Source organism: Homarus americanus, unplaced genomic scaffold (genome assembly GCF_018991925.1).
Source record: "Homarus americanus isolate GMGI-L3 unplaced genomic scaffold, GMGI_Hamer_2.0 scaffold23578, whole genome shotgun sequence".
Lineage (NCBI taxonomy): Eukaryota > Metazoa > Arthropoda > Malacostraca > Decapoda > Nephropidae > Homarus > Homarus americanus.
This window is the reverse complement of record NW_024733231.1, coordinates 6,919,745-6,940,372: the sequence shown is the minus strand read 5'-3', so window position 1 is coordinate 6,940,372 and position 20,628 is coordinate 6,919,745. Positions and strand designations below refer to the sequence as shown.

At 39.5% G+C, this 20,628-nt stretch overlaps 3 protein-coding genes across 3 annotated transcripts; all 3 read right to left on the bottom strand.

The window, feature by feature from the left end:
- Window positions 1-3,882: 3,882 nt before the first annotated feature.
- On the bottom strand, window positions 3,883-14,915 carry LOC121869652 (cell wall protein IFF6-like). The gene is made up of 8 exons (XM_042371182.1): window positions 14,011-14,915; window positions 12,760-12,924; window positions 11,030-12,138; window positions 10,226-10,330; window positions 10,020-10,087; window positions 9,348-9,711; window positions 8,498-8,574; window positions 3,883-7,650 (listed from the first exon to the last, which is right to left on the bottom strand). Exons 1-8 carry the CDS (start codon window positions 14,263-14,265, stop codon window positions 6,218-6,220), a joined length of 3,576 nt encoding a protein of 1,191 aa, XP_042227116.1. The 5' UTR covers window positions 14,266-14,915; the 3' UTR covers window positions 3,883-6,217.
- A 336-nt stretch (window positions 14,916-15,251) lies between these two features.
- LOC121869492 (skin secretory protein xP2-like) lies at window positions 15,252-15,818 on the bottom strand. The gene has a single exon (XM_042370846.1). It carries the CDS (start codon window positions 15,816-15,818, stop codon window positions 15,252-15,254), a length of 567 nt encoding a protein of 188 aa, XP_042226780.1.
- Window positions 15,819-15,850: 32 nt separating this feature from the next.
- Window positions 15,851-19,699, bottom strand: LOC121869491 (skin secretory protein xP2-like). Its single transcript, XM_042370845.1, has 2 exons — window positions 19,601-19,699; window positions 15,851-16,526 (listed from the first exon to the last, which is right to left on the bottom strand). Exon 2 carries the CDS (start codon window positions 16,451-16,453, stop codon window positions 15,851-15,853), a length of 603 nt encoding a protein of 200 aa, XP_042226779.1. The 5' UTR covers window positions 16,454-16,526; window positions 19,601-19,699.
- Window positions 19,700-20,628: the final 929 nt, after the last annotated feature.

The window sequence follows — 20,628 nt, the reverse complement described above, 5'->3', positions numbered from 1 at the left end:
TTTGAAACAACTACTACCAATACTGTTTACTATGTACAATAATTCCTTTCTTATGTCCATGTTCACGTGTGTATGAGCATGACCACAGTACCAAATACCAAGATGAGGATCATTCTAACACTGTACAGCAGCAGTCAAAATTACCTCAATACTCGGTAATACAGTACAGTATCCAACACCTACTTCTGGGTCATACATATGGCTGGTTATTAACTGGTGATTGCTGATTTCCAATTTAAATTACATCAGAATAATAACATAGACACTATAAGACAAAGGATAATTTAAATAAACAGATGTTAAAGTCAAAATCACTCGTACAGTACTTATAAGACCTTTACATAAATGCCAGATGTTGCCGAGTGACCTATGAATCTTGTTCACATTGGTACATACATGAAGATGCAGTCATGTGGCTATTGCTGGAGTCTAACTCTCTACATACCATTAGTGAGTTTTTGTTGGTTAAAAAATAAAAAAAGTTTCTTGACAACATCCTCTCTTGCGCCCATATCTCATGGTGTCTGAAACGCATTTCTTTATCGCACTATGTAATATACAGTGTATATATATATATTTTTTTTTTGCCAAAATCCAATGAAGTTGAGGACATTCAAAACAGTGACATTCCTTCTAGTGCCCCAAAATAAGTTTACACTTGCTCAGTCTACCACTGTGTCTCAACCCTTACACCTATTTACAGTTTCTCCTTTGCCTAGTTAAAACACAAGCCAGATGGAAAGGCACATCTTTATATATAAAGGGGAGAAGCTACACTCCTTAGGATGTAAATAAATCAGGTGGATTATGTACAGTACAGAATATAGTAGAACACCATACTTTACTGTACAGTGAGTTCTGCTATAACGCGTGTTTTGACAACGCGAATTGGCTCTTACGCGATTTATGAATAGAGGAACGATGTTTGTATAACGCGAACACTTCTTTGCTGTAACGCGATTTTTGCTTACTATTTCTCCAATTTTGTGGTATTAACTGAGAATATGGTAAAGAAGAATATCTCCAAGAAGCGTTCTGGTGATCGCATTCCCAGTGATGATCGTAAAGGAAAGGCTATAACCCTTGAAGAGAAGCTCGATGTTATCTACCTCAAAATCACCCTTCTCCCCCATCAAGTTATATCCATATTTTTTCAAGGTAAAGTGTTACATTTACCGTATGATTTCATTATTAGATATGAATGTAACATTTATTTAGACTGTGCTATCCTTTGCGTTAGGCTAACTACTAAATTTTTTTCGATTTCGAGTAGTAATCTGCACCTAACCATATTTTCTCCATAAGCCGTTATTTATATTACGTGAATTTCTATAACACGATGTTTTACAAGAACACAACTATCGCGTTATAGCAGAACTGACTGTACAGAGTATTAGATATTAACGGTGCAATTATATTGATATGATTCAGGAGAATATGGCTGAGATGAAGTTACACATAATCAATTAGACAACAAAAGACAAAAACTCAACTATAATTCATTGGAGAGGAACAATATTGGTAAATACACATCAATCATCCATATCCAATCCATCACTTGGTACCATAACTAGTGAAGTTCCAAAGAGAATTTTTAGCCAAGTTGATTTTTACAAGTCTACTATTACAGACAAAACATGATAACAATATTGAATGACAGGCACACATCATTTATTTGCATCTTTCAAGTATTTTCTCTCTATATTGCAAGGTGGCCAAACCCAAGAACAGAAACATACCTCCAAACAAGTTCTCCTTGCATTTCCTATCATTCAATCTGGTACACATTGTTTACTTCCACATTTCCATGAGCTGACCATCTGGACCAGAAGGATAACAGTTGATAAAAACTTTCATAAACAGATGCAATGACTGGGGCCTGAATACAATACAGCTGTCACTTGTTGTTGTTGGTCAGTAGTCACTCACTACTTGAGTCTTATTAACCAAAGAGGGAAGAGCAATTTACAGGAAAATATACCCAGTACTTTCTTAAAACTTAGGAGAGAAAAAAAAATAGATTTCTGCTATAAAGATCTCACTTCAGCCAATTAACTTTGTAAAGATCTAAAAATTCCAAGTACTGTACTGTAAAAATGACAAAGGCTCATCATGGAGCTACCGGTACAGTGGTTCTAGAGAATGATGGCACAGAAAATATCTAGACATTCCCCAAACCAAAAAGAAGGACTGTTCATGATTGATTCCCCTCCACTTGTACAATTCCTTAACTTTACACTCAGCAATATATTGAGCACACTATCACCTACACTTACTGATGGTGAAACAACTCATATACTGAGTACTGCTGCTATACTGTACTAAGAATCTAAAGACAGTATCAGCACTAGCCTGGCCTTGTTGTAGAATGGCAAGACTTTACTTGAGGTAAAAAAAAAAGTAACTTGAAAATAAAGTTTGTGTAATAACCAAGGATCTCTTGTTAATCAAACATTTAAAAACACTACAGGAAACTTATGACTGAAAAGATCAGAAAAATCTTCCAATGAAACAATATACAGTACATAAAGTCAAACTTAAACATCATTATATTCACTTTATTGTAAGAATGTTCATAAACTCTTAACCTGAGAAATACTGATCTCATGACTATATACAAACACAACTCAAAACTTCAGCTCCTGGATATTCATTCATTATCAGAAGGACCTCTCAAACAGCAAGCAGATACCCCTGTGGGAGAACATCCAAATCTATAAACAAAGATTGACCACTGACTCCCACATCGGTCATCAGTGGCCTATACTGTATTATTAAGTAGCAAGGTCGGCACTGCTTACACTAAAAACAAACCCATAGTATTATAATTTAAGTTAATATAGTTTAAACTTGCAGTGGAAACTTTACAGACAAGCATCAATAACTGTCCATTTTCCGAGCCCAACACTTGTATATATTGCCAGACAAAGATTGAAAGCTATCATTTTAATTTACACACAGGCTCTTTCTCTTAAATCCATATAAGAATGATTCAGACCATCCTAATATACTATGAAGAACAAGCTGGAAATTTGCCTCAAAGATATAATAATAAATTTGTCCAGTACACGATTTCAGGCGGGATCAGTTGTCAGTCACATCTTTGAGAGTGAAAACTTTATCATTATTCTCCTTTATTTTCATCCTCAATCTATGGCGCAATCATAGATGAGACCATTATTGTGTTAATTATATAGCTACAGTATATACAGCACTGTCTTTTGTGTAGGGTAATGGTCTGTCATGCTGTAGAGAAGAATATTACTTTTTTGTTTAGTTTATTTGCATCACATTCTTTGCACAGTATATTTCTGCCAATTTCTTTGTTTACTTATTCAATCTTACAGCCCCAGTAGAGAACTCATCACAGTGCTTACCTTCTAAATTTACTCATGACACACTGTTGGTTATGTACTAAAATTTTCTCCCACACTGGGTCCTATTAGTGCTTGCAGATTCCAAGTTGAAACTCGGCCAAACCAAAGGTACTGCAAATAATACAAAATATAGCTATGAAGGCCTTTTAGGAATCTAAAATAAACACTTCTCTGTATAAGTGAGGAAACTACCAAGTAAATTTGGCCAACATACAATATACTGTACAATATAAATTCTCGTACAGAAGAAACCTGTATGTTAACAGACACAGCATTTTAGACTGCAAAACATATGTATTAAAAGAGGCACAACAAAAGTGTGAATATGTGAACAAAAAACTGATTATGTGGAGAAATTTTCAGCAAGTCTTCCAAGGAGAGTGATGTCTGAACAGCTCTGATCCTTTGTGACTTGGGTTAACAGTTGAGGCAATATGATGAAATATTATTTGATAAGCCATAAACAAATTAACCTTTCATAGTGGAAAAAAAAATGATGCTCACACAATTAGTAATTTTTTTTTAATCTTTGATAAGTGATACAATTTGAGTATTCCTTAACAGCAAGTACGAATTCTTTTAATACCATGCACGTTCTTTATCACTACACAACAATATGGTCAGTATCATCAGCATAATTAACTCTCCCTTCATCCTCTCTCACTCAAACTCTCTAACTGTAATAACAAATGTGTTTTGCTATGGTGTTCCCTTCCAACAAAACTAAATCCCCCCCCCCCTTAAAAAAAATAATTAGCTTCAATTTATATAAAGAACTCTCCACCACAAAACATTCTGGTACTTCTCACACTACAGTCTGTTACTTGATGAACCAATCTGAGAAAATAAACTGTAAAAATTCTGGTTACTCTAGAGGTGTATTGCGACATTTGTGCCATCTAACATGAAGTCTTACACAATGGAATCAAACATTGTCAAGTTACAACAGGTCATAACCTGGTCAAGTACAGTATCACCAAAATGCACTTATGTGACCAGAAGCATACAGCTAACCAAGCAGTATACTGTACTCGTTCCCACTCAAAATATTAGCATAAGTGAAGTACATAGTGTAGATATACAGGTACAGTATAATTAAGTTAGATCCAACTGTGGCAGAGTTTAAAAAGGTTGTAGCTTTGGCAAAAAATGGTTGTAGCAAAATCAAAGTCTGTCAATATACAACCAAACTTAAGCAGTTGCAACTCTGGCAAGAATCACTGCAGATAATACATAAATACTGTACATTTAAACACAGCCAAGATTCAAGGAAGTGTGACAGTGGCCAAAATCACTGATAAGAAAGTAGCATTCATCACTTCAGAACATTAATACTGATGACCCATTCTGCTGTTACCTGCACAAGAACAGATGCCATCATCATCAACATCAACACTGTCACAGGTTGAGAAAGAGATAAAAATAAAAAAGTATAATTAATTGGAGCTGATGATTACTGACTAGAATTCAATGAACCATCAAGCAGTTTCAATAAACAAATTGAAGGTCAGAGGATTGGTTCACAACTGTTGCCAAACATTTAATGCCAAGTCATCAACTACAGTACTGTATTGTACTCAGTTTCTAAAGGTGACTACTTTACAGCTCAGTATGACCTCTCAGATCTCCCCATCTCTTTACAAGCATAAAATAACTCAGCAATTAAAGGACTTTGAAGATTTACAGAACTGTTCCCTCACAAAAAAGTTAAATATACTTTACTTTATATATTTTTAATTTTTTTTATTTTTTTTAATACTCATAACCAGCACTGTTAACAAATTGTGTGTACACTACTGCAGAGTAAGTAATGCATAATAAAAAAACTATTTTATCCATGATGCTCAAGAAAAGATATGATACATGTGTAACAACTTGACATATCAGATACAGTAAAAGCTCTGAATACAGGAGAGCCTACACTCTGTCCAGAGTACAATTGTAATTATTATTTTTTTTTGGCAACAACTGTAATGTACAGCAAATGCCGAGTTATATTCCTCAACTACCACAATACTTTGTAAAGAACAACATGCTATACAGTATATAGTTGATTAAGTTTAAAGCTCAATTACTGCAAAGTGTATAAGCAATAAAAGGACCACGTTACCAACAGATCATGTCTTAGCTGCCACCAACAAGTGTCATGGCAACACCAAACTAAGTGAACTGGTCCACTAAAAATGCTCTACATATATCATAATAAATATTCCCTCATTGCAGTGTTCAGAGTTTCTACTCTATTTGATATTCATTTAGGATAATTTGTGTCAAATTAAAGTACACTTACAATCAAAGACATAAGATAAACATACATTTTTACGTATGCGTCTCCACAATAAAAATCTGACTTAAATCTTGACCCAAAGATTTTTTTCAGAATCACACCTTACATTAGACATGTTTGTGAGAGGTGAATAGAAATAGGAAAAGGATTGGGAGTATGAGGGTCACATAAGGCATCCCCAACATACTGTACACACTTCTTCTCAGTGGGTATAAACGATTCCCACAGGTCAACTCTTTTGAGGAGAAAAATCAGGATTCTGGCAAAACCCATAAAAGTGAGATACCTGCTCATATCTGTGATGTATATATACAAGCAGACCAATAGATGGGGGTTGAGTCTGTTCCCTCACAAGCCAACACATAAATGAGTCTTTACTGTACAGCATCTATAATCTGTTGCTTTTGATAATAAGAGGTGCTCACCTCGTGGCCTGTGAGGGAACAGTAATATTCTCAACTGGACAAGAATAAAAGAATATAACACTGTTTGACCAATAATCTAAATTGTTGCTCAACTACTGGGTTTACTAACATTTTCATGAAGGTTTCATTCATGTTTTAAAATGTTGTTCCAAAATGGTTGAATTATGAGCAGGAGTATTATATGCAACTATGGGGGTCTTCGAGGTATATCTCCCACCGGATGCATGGGGATCTCTACGAGGCATTGTGGATTTTTGCAAAGAATAGTTTCCCACTGAAGGCATCACAGATTTTGAGATGACTGGGGGTTGATTCATTGGAACTCTCACGTTAGACACTGCAGTTGACTTACCTGGAGCTTTAAAGGATGAAACATGTCTAGTCAATGGGCTTCTTGACCGAGATGGTGCATGGGTGTGAGAGGAATCTGAAGATGCTTTCATTTGTTGCCTATTAATGAAAGATAATGTAGATGGCACAGGAGAGTTGAAGGATGCTGATGACTCATTCATAGAGTATCCTTTATCAAAATATGATACAGGTGTATTTGCATAAGCTGAAGGGTTACTTGATGATGAGTGACTGTTGAAGCTGGAGGGTTCACTTGAAAAATGACTCTGATTAGACGATGAAGGATTTAAGAAATATTCATTTTGTGTGTATCTTACATTAGAAGATGATTGAGGGTTGCTCACAAATTTAGAGGACTCAGTTAATAAATTTGATGTTGATGGACGTGCAGCAATTTCTAAAGTTTCATTAATGGAGTGTTTCACATTGTACGGTCCATGAGGATCACCAATGTAAGTGGATGAGTCATTCTGTGAATATTTTCCATACGAGGAAGTCACAGGCGTGTTGAGATCTGAACAGTCATTCCATGAGTACCGCATAACATTACTAGCTGCTTCAGGCATGACACTGAAGTTTGGCTGCTCGTTTGCTGAATATTTTGTATCAGTGGAGAAAGCTGAAGAGTTGTTGAAATCCGAGGGTTGACTGAGTGAATACCTCGAACCATCAACAGATACTGAAGTCCTATAAAAGTCTGATTGTTCATTTAGTGAATACTTGAGAGGTTCATAAGGCATTGCAAGTACGCTGGGGTAGTCTGAGGGTTCATTGGTCACACGTCGTACCTCGGGGGTTGACGGAGTAGTAAAATAACCTCGATATTCATTCGGCGGGAACTTTGGAACACTAGGCATCACTGAACTGTTAAAATAGGGTGACTGCTCATTATGTGATTGCTTTGTATTATATGTTCCTTGTGTACTGTTAAATGTTGAAGATTCATGATGTGAAGATCTAACATCAGATGTTGCAGAATTATTATAATAGAAAGATGATTCACTTTGTAGCTCTCTCAGAGCACCAGATGGACCTAAGGTATTGAAAGAGGACTGGGGAACATCCAACGAAGGCCTGGCAGTGTTAGGTGCTGTGGAGTTATAAATGACTGGTGGCTCCTGAACTGGATATCTCTCACCACCTTTGGAACTTTGCTGTTGTTGGTTGACAGGGAGGCCTGCCAGTGAACTCAGTTGCTGTTGCAGATCACCTGAAACAGTAGGAACAATAAATATACTCGGGTCACACTGTGCTACACCCACAAAGGCAACGAGAACTAGTTAAAATAGTAGCAAGGTTGGTGTATTACTCAAGTGAGAGTGTACTCAACAACAGCCTTAGGACACATACATCATACAGTACCTCGCCACCATCTGATAAAAGAAATGCCCCAGAAAAATGCCTTATTTGATAAATGTAAATTTTTTCTGCATAATTTATATCTTATAGTGTCTGACTTAATATGTCCCAGTCCTATTATGGTCCACCATACCTTAACCTAACCATTAAGACTGTGGTCAGTTCTAGTGAGTGACAGACTGGTTGGTGGAAAAATTAAAGAACTGTGAAACTGAAGAAAGTTTTTCATAGAGCCCTTGTCCATCAGTTAACCTGACACCAAAGAAGAGTCCTGATACTAATACTTGGGGTACACAGTGTGAGGTACATAATGCCAGGTCAATAACGAACAGCAGTAAAGCTATGGCGCACTTGGACAGGTTGAATGAGGTCAATATGTTGACAAACTTTCCTGTAGACAGACAGATCATGTGTGGCAGGGCGAAGAGCCACAGGTCACCACTCGTCTATGTTAAAGCACAGTGTCCATTTGTAAAACCTAACTTATCCTGTGTTATTTTTGTTACAATACAGTGTAGTATTTAAATATCAGAATAAAAAATGGAGCCTTTTTATGTAGGACTCACAAGATGCTGGAGAAGTCAGTGGGACACAAACATATCATCTTACAATATTTACTTAAAACTTAACTCAACAGTCTCTCATCAGGAATCATTGACCATGAAACAGTTATATTAATAATCACATAAATTTCTCACCTGTATGACCTTTCGGCCCTTTGCGCTGACCATCCCAGTTCCAAGACACAGGAATTGCATTTGGGCTGTCCGGGTCACTGCCAAGGGAAAGGATATCCATGAGAATCTATTGAATTCTTTTTAAATTCTTAAACATTTATGATGAGTTATACAAATACTTTTATTTACACTATTACTTTTGTGTAAAAAATAAATAAAGTCAGGCCACATGCACTTTAATGGTGTAAAATAACAGGTACACACTGTATAGCCTGTTACTGTTGAGTAGATGGCCATGAGTCCGAATTCAATCCTGTGATAAAAGAAACAATTGGAGAAAAAGCGAAGGTCACTCCTTATCACTAACTGTTGTGGAGAAACACTTGACATCTTTGTGCCCAACTCTTTATCTGAATGAGTAACACATCTCGGTACTATAGTTCTGGGGCTAGTGGCTTGACAACACATATTCAGAGTTCTGTAATTGTTTATGACACCTCAATCACATACCAGTAAGCCACAAGCCTTGTTTTGTTTTGTTCCTAATAACATTCATAGCTATTAAATCTGCATCTGGCTGTCACCTGCATCTGCTCAACCTCATAACAGCCTTTCAATGACAGATGCTTTCCTACTCATTATATTATCCATTCAATGACTGTTATTTTCCCATTGTCAAGGAAATGATATTTGCAAAAATCAAATGGCTACCCTCTCAAGGTACTGTAATGGTACCGGGGTATTTATTTGGTGTACAGACATTTATAAAACTTTCTCCTTATGATACAAGCATTTATAAGATGAAAACCCTCTCTCAATGTTTAGGCATTTACAAGGGCATCTTCTTAAGGGAAGGCAGGGTTTTACTTACCTGGGTTCAAAGGGATATCTATGGCCTAGGGCACCACGATTGTTCCCTCGACCCCAAGAATTCTGTTTTCCCTTAAAATCTGTTCCTCCTCCTTGATTCCTGTTATGGTGTCCTCCCAGTTGGCTGTTTCCTCGTCCTCTTCCCTGGCCACTTCCACTTCCTCCCATCTGGCTATTTCCCCTTCCTCCCACCTGGCCACTTCCTCGTCCACTCACTTCGCTACTTCCGCGTCCTCCCACTTGGCTATATCCGCGACCTCCAATTTGGCTACTTCCGCGTCCTCCAAATTGGCTACCGATACTTCCACGTCCTCCAATTTGGCTATTTCTGCGTCCTCCTTGGCCTTTGAACATAACATCTTGGGCTGCCATTGGATGAGTAATAATTTACCATGAAAAATTGACATAGAGCTTAATGGAAAAAAAAAAACGTGTCATAAGAGTATATCATTGTCAGTAATAATAGTATGTCATGTATCAAGAGGCAATATTCCATAATTAATTTTCTTAATTCCTAAATGACAAATTAAATATACTGTACTATAATTACATAGGAACTACAATGACCCTTATCCCTAAAATTAAATAACTAAACCTACTCAAAATAGACAGTATTGTGAGAGTCCATATGGCCCCCAGAACCAACACAAGTTATTATTGAAGATATTCTTACCCGGCGCCAGTTCCTTCTGTTCAACTTGACTCCTCGACAGTGCCACCAAGTTACAACTAGTGTTGCCTCTGAAAAATGTATAATGTTCAAAATTCACATAGAAATTTAAGCTTTGTAGTATATGTTAACAAATTAGATTGACTAAGAAATCATTTTTAATTTTTTTTAGCACTCCTTCAAGTTTCTTTCCCTGTATTATGTCTTACCTGCTCTGTAATAAGCTCTTCCCCCCTCTTGCTCCCCTAGGACTCTTCTTAAATCCAACTTCCTTATTCCAGGCTACAGGGATGAAGTTACAACTGGTGCTGTCACTGAAAATATAAAATGTTGGAAAGAAAACCCAAGAATTAAAGTAGGAATTCTTTTTTGTAAAACTGATAACAAGGCTGGATTAAGAATGAGAGTTTGAGACATTGATTCAAGTTTGATTCAGTAAGGAAGACGGCCGTAATGACCTATGAAGTTGACGGCTAGCAAAACAAAGCAACCAGTAAGGAAGGAATTGCTCGGTAATAATTTATAGTGATCCATTAGGTAGTACAGTATAAGACATGTTGGAGCACCCTGAACACAGCAGCCTACACCAGGGATAAGTTCTAGTTGACAGAGCTTCACAGGTCACTCATTCATGACTCATTGGCTATAAAAATCATGTTTAGAAACACAACTTTTAAAGGCTTAACTGGTAAAAATTAACTAAATTCTGAGAAGTTTGAAATAACACCAAACCTATTGCCAAATCTATAATACCCCTGTAGTATCCTTTTAAACTGAACCACATAAAATACCCCAACTACTGTTATAACAACATGTAAAAAAAAAAATCTTTCCTGTAGGATATACAGAATTAATTGTCTGTCTTTACAAACCTGACAATTGCTATTCACATTACTTTCTTTATCAGGACTTCAACCTTTAATACAGAGGCTCTTAAATTATTTGTCCTGAACAGAGTTATTGTCCAAGTTAAATAATACATGACTACTGCACCAACCAGCTGTGCAACATACCGCTCTGGAAAAGATCCTCTGCCACCCATCTGGTTGCTGGGACCACCTCGAGAATTGCCAAAGGTTCTTCTTTCTTTAAAATCTTTGCCACCTCTGCCTCTCCTATCTCCCGTACCACGACCTTGGAAGGTACCGCGTGAACCCCAAGTTCGGTTACCTCTGATGCCGCCTCTACTTCCACCTCCACCTTGATTCGTGGGCTTCTGTCCCGGCACTCCCTTCTTTACCTGCCCTGCATTACCCTCACTTTTAATACCCTGGGCATTAATCACTGGGTTGCCTGCTGTGTTATCTTGTGGCTTCTTATCAATAACTTTTTTCTTATTCCGTTTCCTCTTTTTCTTTGCTATGGCTCCTTCACCACCAACAGAATCTTCTCTCTTTCTCTTTAAAGTATTGTCAACATTGCTGGTCTGAACAGTCCCCGTTTTATTTCCGGGAGTAGTAGTCCCCGTGGGGGCGATGGATGTTTTTTGAATAACTGGTGCCTTTTGAGGTGGAGCAAGAGTTTGTTTGTCTGTATTATCTTTCCTCTTTCTTTTCTTTGATCTCTTGTTAGTTCTGGAAATGTTGTTCATGACACTTGTAGTTGTGGATGTGTTGGCATTACTGCTGGCAAGATTAGTAGTGGGGGTTGGAGTATTTTCCATTGCACTTGTGATGTTGACAACCCCGGTAGGGGAATTAGAGGTAGCGGTGGCACTGATGACAGCATTATTTCTCACAGTGGTAGTGTTGGTGACGGCATTACTAGTCATGATGGGGGCACTGGCAACAATACTGCTGCTGCTGGCAATAGTGGCTGTGTTCATAACCATATTATTGTTCCTGTTCTTTCTCCTCCTGTTCTTCTTCTTGTTGTTCTTACTAGCTGTGGGTATTGTGGTGTTAGTAGTGGCAACATTACTGGTAGTGTTGGCAGGTATGATATTGCTGTTCTTATTCAGGGCACTAGTGGTGGAAGTGGTGGTAACAGTGGGGATGGTAGTGGTGATGGTAGTAGTAGGGGTAATGGTCGTGACGGCAGCACCAGTAGTAGTGGTGGTGGTAGTGGTGGTGGTGCTAGTGGCCTTCATGATGGTGCTGCTGCTGCCCACAGCCCCAACGGCCTGAAATGTCAAGTGGTTGATAAGAATGCCACAGAAAGATGAAAGATGAAAATGAACGAAAGAGCATCTGTTTTTGGGTCTTGATTCTAGCCACCCTGCAGCATAGTGGGAAAAAGCCCGAAAGAGTTCAAAATAATCGTAGTTCCATTAAGAAAATTGTTATACGTTGAGCAACTTACTAGCAGGTCCATCTCTGACCTACTTACCTACTCGTACCTGATTATTTCCATCACTATACAGTATATCTTCTGGTCAATTACAATTTGAAGTTATTTTTCCACACTAAAAGACAAATTACAAGAGACATACAAAAGGAAAACATAATACTGTACTGTACTTAGCTTAAAGAAAAAGAGATGATGAAAAAAGAAACCCAGGAGTGCACTTGGTAAATAAAACATCTGCTGAGAGTTTAAGGGTCCATCTTCTGAGCCCAAAACAATACATCTCCGAGAAGTTAGAATTATCGCCCCTAACACCACCCCCACCCACTACCCACCTCCAAGCACATGCTAGTGCCCCCTGGTGACAGTTTCTATTCACCACTGGAAAAAATCTTACCTGTGAATTGCTTTGCTTAATGAGGCTCCCTGGTGTACTCTGTGAGAGCTCTTTATTTACCTCAGTGCCAGAAGTCTTGACTGTTCCTTGAGGCAGAGTCTTAGGGGGCCCATGATGTACATGTACTGCATTATCAAGTCCCCTCTTTGCCGCGGCTCGTCGATTCCTTTTACGTTTCTTCTTACGTGTGCCGGCACTTCCTACCCCAATACTCACATTTGTTATCTGTAATTCCAGTCATTATCAGCACCAGTCATTATGTTAAAATTATTGCACCAAAATTTTATACCTAAATTTGTACTTGAGTGGGGTATGCTATAACGAATCTAATTGGTTCTAGAACCTTGTTCGATTAATCCGTTCCAGGCCCCCAAATACAACCACTTAACACTGAAAAATATAATATAAAATTGTAAAAATTGTAAAAAAGTGCATAAATATGCATCTAAACCACTGAAATAAAGAATATCATTAATACTTGTAATAAAAAAACAATAAATTAGTAAAAAAAAAATAATTTTTTTTCTTCAAAATAATGTTCGTTGTAGGAGTTTCGTTCGTTATAGCATTCTCAATTTTATAGGTAAAACCGTTCGTTATAGGAATATTCGTAGTAGGATCCGTTCGTTATAGCATACCCCAATATCTCATAAAGTACCTGAATTTTACTTATTATAATATCCAAGTAAGTAAGCAGAGAGATGTTGGTATAACACAATATAAAGTTAACAAGGAACAAATGATCTTAACTTTACTGTGAACAACATGGTAACAAGGAATCCCCTTTTTCATTCAAATTTTAACGTTACTCAAGGAAAGAATTCAAGGGTTGTGTGTGGGTGGCCTCCACTACACCATTACAACACCAACACTCTACTAAGCTCAGTTACAAGAACAACAGTGAGGCACTTGTTGGTCTATATTCAATTATTCATACATGTGGCATGAACCATTGGTGAGAAAGATAAAATACTACATCAGGAACCTTATTTGCACATGTTAACATCAACTGTAGTTCAATAATGGTCAAGCTATACTGGTGTAGAGGGCACAGATGGAGGGGAAGCAGATCAGACAGATGAATAAAGCTATATCACTCAATGGACTTCCAGGCAAACCTTAGCAGCCCGTGGCAGTCAAGAATATAAACTTAATTCCCTCAGATTGAGAGTTACTAAGGTTATATTGAGCACATATTGTATTATGGATGTGATAATTCCTTTGAGTTAAATAAGATAATTGTTTTATTACACACAAGCTCACCAAGAATATCAATTTTCAGTTTATAATAAATAACCATTTGAAACTTACTGTTATTTCTCCTGGTTTTCCCAATCCTGCAGTGTTACCAATCAGTGGAACTTTTGACACTTCACTGTTCTTCACACTCACAGCAGGGGCAGTTGTGTTCTGTGGTGCTACTTTAGGCACCCCAGAGGTTGCCGTGCCCACAGCAGGGGTAGTTGTGTTCTGTGGTGCTACTTTAGGCACCCCAGAGGTTGCCGTGCCCACAGCAGGGGCAGTTGTGTTCTGTGGTGCTACTTTAGGCACCCCAGAGGTTGCCATGCCCACAGCAGGGGCAGTTGTGTTCTGTGGTGCTACTTTAGGCACCCCAGAGGTTGCCGTGCCCACAGCAGGGGCAGTTGTGTTCTGTGGTGCTACTTTAGCTACCCCAGAGGTTGCCGTGCCCACAGCAGGGGCAGTTGTGTTCTGTGGTGCTACTTTAGGCACCCCAGAGGTTGCCGTGCCCACAGCAGGGGCAGTTGTGTTCTGTGGTGCTACTTTAGGCACCCCAGAGGTTGCTGTGTGCCCACAGCAGGGGCAGTTGTGTTCTGTGGTGCTACTTTAGGCACCCCAGAGGTTGCTGTGCCCACAGCAGGGGCAGTTGTGTTCTGTGGTGCTACTTTAGGCACCCCATATGTTGCCGTGCCCACAGTAGGGGCAGTTGTGTTCTGTGGTGCTACTTTAGGCACCCCAGAGGTTGCCGTGCCCACAGCAGGGGCAGTTGTGTTCTGTGGTGCTACTCTAGGCACCCCAGGGGTTGCCGTGCCCACAGCAGGGGCAGTTGTGCTCTGTGGTGCTACTTTAGGCACCCCAGGGGTTGCCATGCCCACAGCAGGGGCAGTTGTGTTCTGCGGTGCTACTTTAGGCACCCCAGAGGTTGCCGTGCCCACAGCAGGGGCAAGTGTGTTCTGTGGTGCTACTTTAGGCACCACAGAGGTTGCCATGCCCATAGCAGGGGCAGTTGTGTTCTGTGGTGCTACTTTAGGCACCCCAGATTGTGTGTTCTCGCGGTGCTACCTTAGGCACCCCAGGGTTTACCGTGCCCACAGCAGGGGCAGTTGTGTTCTGTGGTGCTACTTTAGGCACCCCATATGTTGCCGTGCCCACAGTAGGGGCAGTTGTGTTCTGTGGTGCTACTTTAGGCACCCCAGAGGTTGCCGTGCCCACAGCAGGGGCAGTTGTGTTCTGTGGTGCTACTCTAGGCACCCCAGGGGTTGCCGTGCCCACAGCAGGGGCAGTTGTGCTCTGTGGTGCTACTTTGTGTTACTTCAGGCACCCCAGAGGTTGCCATGCTCCACAGCAGGGGCAAGTGTGTTCTGTGGTGCTACTTTTAGGCAATCTCTAGATGTTGCCATGCCCATAGCAGGGGCAGTTGTGTTCTGTGGTGCTACTTTAGGCACCACAGAGGTTGCCGTGCTCACAGCAGGGGCAGGCGTGCTCTGTGGTGCTACTTTAGGCACCCCAGATGTTGCTGTGCCCACAGCAGGGGCAAGTGTGTTCTGTGGTGCTACTTTAGGCACCCTAGATGTTGCTGTGCCCACAGCAGGGGCAGTTGTGTTCTGTGGTGCTACTTTAGGCACCCCAGAGGTTGCCATGCTCACAGCAGGGGCAGTTGTGTTCTGTGGTGCTACTTTAGGCACCCCAGATGTTGCTGTGCCCACAGCAGGGGCAGTTGTGTTCTGTGGTGCTACTTTAGGTACCCCAGAGGTTGCCGTGCCCACAGCAGGGGCAGGTGTGTTCTGTGGTGCTACTTTAGGCACCCCAGAGGTTGCCATGCCCACAGCAGGGGCAGGTGTGTTCTGTGGTGCTACTTTAGGCACCCCAGAGGTTGCCATGCCCACAGCAGGGGCAGTTGTGTTCCCTGGTTTTACTTTAGCATTGTGTTCTGTGGTGCTACTTTAGGCACCCCAGAGGTTGCCATGCCCACAGCAGGGGCAAGTGTGTTCTGTGGTGCTACTTTAGGCACCCCAGATGTTGCTGTGCCCACAGCAGGGGCAGTTGTGTTCTGTGGTGCTACTTTAGGTACCCCAGAGGTTGCCGTGCCCACAGCAGGGGCAGGTGTGTTCTGTGGTGCTACTTTAGGCACCCCAGAGGTTGCCATGCCCACAGCAGGGGCAGGTGTGTTCTGTGGTGCTACTTTAGGCACCCCAGAGGTTGCCATGCCCACAGCAGGGGCAGTTGTGTTCCCTGGTTTTACTTTAGGAACCCCAGAGGTTGCCATGCCCACAACAGGGGCAGGTGTGTTCTGTGGTGCTACTTTAGTCACCCCAGAGGTTGCTGTGCCCACAGCAGGGGCAGGTGTGTTTGGTGGTGCTACTCTTGACATCTCACCAGCCTTCACCTGCACAGTGCCTGTACTCTGGTGTGATGCTGCAGGTGCTTTGTGGAAATTACCTTCAGCTTGAACAACTGACTCACTGTGTGGCTCCAATTTAACTTTGTCATTGCTATTAGTTTGGTTTACAGACATGAGCTGTAGCCTCTTGTGTCCCTTCCTCAATAAGTAACTGTGTATCACTGTCTGTCCAAGATGTTCTTATCATCTGGAATAAGAAAATAATTTTGTAATGGACGGGTAGTCTATTGTACACTTGCTCCAGAAGATATCTTTATGATTTTGTGTGAAACAATAAGACACAATGAACAAACGATTTTTACAACCCTACCGAGACAACAGGAGTCTTGGTGTTCATTTTGAAATTCATCTGACCCCTTAAAGATATTGTTTGGAGTGAGTGTACAGTACAATCAAAGAAATGAGAAATAAATATTAAACATTTCCCAGTAGTTTTTGCTGACCTCCTATGTGTCTGATGCATGATGAATATTATCTGACAATAAACAAAAACTGAATATTGTTTGGTTTAAGCAAAAATCAAAGTTTGTGTTAATCCGTAACTTAACCGAATATTTCAGACATTTGATATACAGTGGTCCCTCGGTTAACGAGCACAATTCGTTCCAGAAGCTTGCTCGTTAACCGAAAACTAGTTAACCGAAACCATTGTTTCAATGGGTTTTGGGTAATTGTTTCCAGCTCACCGAAAATTGCCTAAAATCAACAAAAAAAGGTAGTAAAGTACACTTACTTTGAGGTGTGTATGTAGAAGGCTCCTGGATGATGATGATGATGATGGGAACTAGAATGGGAGTGGAGGAGAAGGGAGAAGAGAAGGCATTGGGGTGGAAGAGAAGTCACCCCATGGCACCATTTCACCCATAAAATTTTAGTTCTCTTGGTGTAATTCAAGATTATTTTCTTTAAATCAACACTGCACTGCATTATATATTGTCAATATGTAAAACAAATTTCAAATTGACCAATAATTTGCTTGGAAACTCAGAAAAAAAGCGTTTAGTTGAAGAGAGTCTCAAGCAAGATGTTACCTACATACACTGAAAAGACACAGAGACTGACACCTGTATGGTGTGTTGACAGGCTGTTTGGCACGCAAAAAACTAGCTTCCTATACTTCAATTATGTTCAATAATTGTTAAAATGACTAAAAAATTTGATATTAAACTTTTGAAATTATTGAATAGTATAAACTTCTTGATATTTACTAAAATAGTAAGGAATTTTAGCCTTAGAACCGATTACTGTATTGGCGGACTAATACTACAGCTGGCTGACCGCCAAATGCAAGCGAAAACATGTGGAGGGGCGCTTGTTAAAAACTCGCTAATCGAGGGATTGCTCGTTAACGGAAGTTAAGAATCATATGGAAGGTAAATCGTTAACCGAAATCTCGTTATCCGAGGGATCACTGTACAGTATACAGTCTTATTTTGTATTCTTAAGTTAAGTTAAGTTAAGTTAAGTTAGGTTAGGTTAGGTTAGAGTATTATTTTATCTCACCTTATTGGGAAATTGACAGTTCATATGGAAAGTTCGCTGGGAAGTATGTCAATAGTTTAAATGTAAAAATAGCATCTGATATGAAAGAAATTTTCTTCCATAAAATTTTTTCCGAACGTTCCTCCTACTCATGAGTCGGTGTACTAGACTATTACCCTAGTAACACGTTCCATAAACAAACTACATAAAAGTTAATATCGTGGCACACCTGTTTTAACAGCTGCTTATACAAATTTAAATATCATCTGTCTACCACATGATTATGAATAAAAACACATTCTTTAATAATCCTGCAAAGTTTCAAGTCAAAATAGAAAGTACTAATACCTGTACTTGGCCCACTTCGCTGTACATTCATCGCAATTCTGGAGTTGGAACATCAAAATAAAAAAAAGGCTCCAGCCCTTCTGAGAATGAAATCAAACCAGCACAGAACTCTAACTGTGGCAGAACAAACCATTAAGTGACACCTGTGCATGTCTGGAAGTTCTTGTTGGTTTATTCTATCTAAATTCAGACAGTTTGGGATAATTTTTCGTTAACCACCCATCACCTTTATATGATTTTTTCTCTTACCATTAATAGATCTCTTCAAGAAATGAAAGAATATACTTCAATTTAGCGTGACATTCCAAAAATAAACGATTAGGTTATGGTAAATTTTCAGTATTGTACTGGCAGTGACTTCATCCAACTGGCTTAGGAACATGGCGTCATTGGGGGCCCCCCCCCGGCTAAGTAGGACGCGGCCTGTTAGGTTAAGTCAGGTTAGGTTAGGTTAGGTTAGGACGCGGCCGGTTAGGTCAGGTAAGGTTAGGTTAGTACACAGACCTAGTTTAGTTTTAACCTTTTTTCCATGAAATTTTTTTTTTGCAAGTTTTCTTGGTGTTTTAGATGATTATGAAATTGATTTTTGGTGAAAATCACTCGTTTTCAGCGCTCCCCCCCCCCCCCACCCAAACATCGCATTCCCAACGTGGCCCACTACATAGTTGGGGTGGAAGGGGAGTGTGGATAACTAAAAAAAATAAAGTAAAAATAAGTGATTTGCCCCAAAGATAAATGTCGGAAACATCAAAAACAGCAAGAAAACTAGCGAAAAAAATATATTTCATGTGAAAAAAGGTGATGGGTAGTTAACGAAAAATGACCCAGCTCAAAATTATTTTTGTTAAAGCACTGAAGGCATGTAAGCCACAACCTTGCTTACTTGCTAATACAGATATAAATTCAATGTAGTTCCCCCAGTTCTATCACTGGATCTATTAACTACAATACTGTACATTAAATTAACAAATGTCATGTAAAAATATGTCCTCAAAACCAGTAGTTTAGTGGTGTTCTTGTTTTATACGCCATCATCAAATCTATATCATGCATTAATATGAATCATTCAAAATAATACTAAGTATTTTTCAGTAATTTTTAGTTGGGTTTCTTTTATTGTATCCGTAGACACGCATACATACTCCATTTTGATATAATTAATAGCTTCAGTGAGGCTATGACACCTGTGTGGTTGTGTAATATATAAAGTCTCTCTAATACTAACCGGTGTGCATGTCTCTTCACAAAACCAAAAATTAGTCAAAACTTCCTGATGTAAAATGTGTTCAACAATATTTCTAATTATCACTCCAGTTACTCTACGAAAAAAAATCGCATTCTGCTACATATATATTGGCTTTATCCTAAACTTCCAAGTGAATGTGGTTTTGTTATAATGTTTAAGGAGTTATGGACCAGTACATGACTCACCTATATGTTGTGGACGAGCGTGTGGTGTAAACAGAGATGACAGTGTTACCAATTAACCTCATCGCCAGCAGAACAAAACCTAGCCAAGAGAGAAATTAATTCGGCGTGTTCCGTGCAGGTGGTTGCAGATTGTAATAAATCACATATTTGTATTAATTGTCTATACACGTATTTTTATATCACGCCCCACGTTCTACCGTTTAAATCCCACTTGGTTGGTTCCCACTTCGACGATCGTCTGTTTTATGCGATGTAACGTAACGTATCGCAACCTAAATTAACCTAATCTAACCTTGTCATTTAACTAAGATGGTAAAAATCGCACAAAACAGTCATCCAAGTGGGATGACACCGTTCTACAACCCCCATTATATCTGTTGTGCTTACTCCTCACCTTCCCATTAGTGTAGAACAAGCTCATTTAAGACCAGACTTAACCATCTTCATGTATATGTTCTAGAATCCGCACATGGCCAGCTCTTGCCAATATTGCATTAAATAACCGACCCCAAGCGTTTAGCCACTGTCAGCCAATCAGCGGCGACAAGGATGTGTGTGTGTGTGTGTGTGGAGGGTGCTACTAAAACAACTATACTGTAGTATGCGGCTACCGAGCTGGAGTCGGTCTACAGGGATTTTTACACTGTACCTTCTATTATCCCAACCTAACCTAAATTAATATATCTTAGCCTAACCTGACTTAATCTAACCTAGATTAGGTTATGTTAGGTTAATGGATGCTAGTGTAAATATCCCGGTAAACACAACTCTAGCTCGGTAGACCGCATACTATAGTAACACCCTTTGTGTGTTTTTTGGTATGTGATTGTGTGTATGTGTGTGTGTTTTTTACTCTACATATTTGTGAACATTTAAGCTTGTTGTATTGTGTGTCTCTTTTTGCATACATTAGTGTGTTTATATGCGTACTTCTTGTTGTGAGCGTTTGTTTACTTTTGACTGTGTGCGTTTCTATCATGGCCTTCTAAGAAGTAGCCAGAAAAGCACCAAGTTGGTAACTCTGCTCG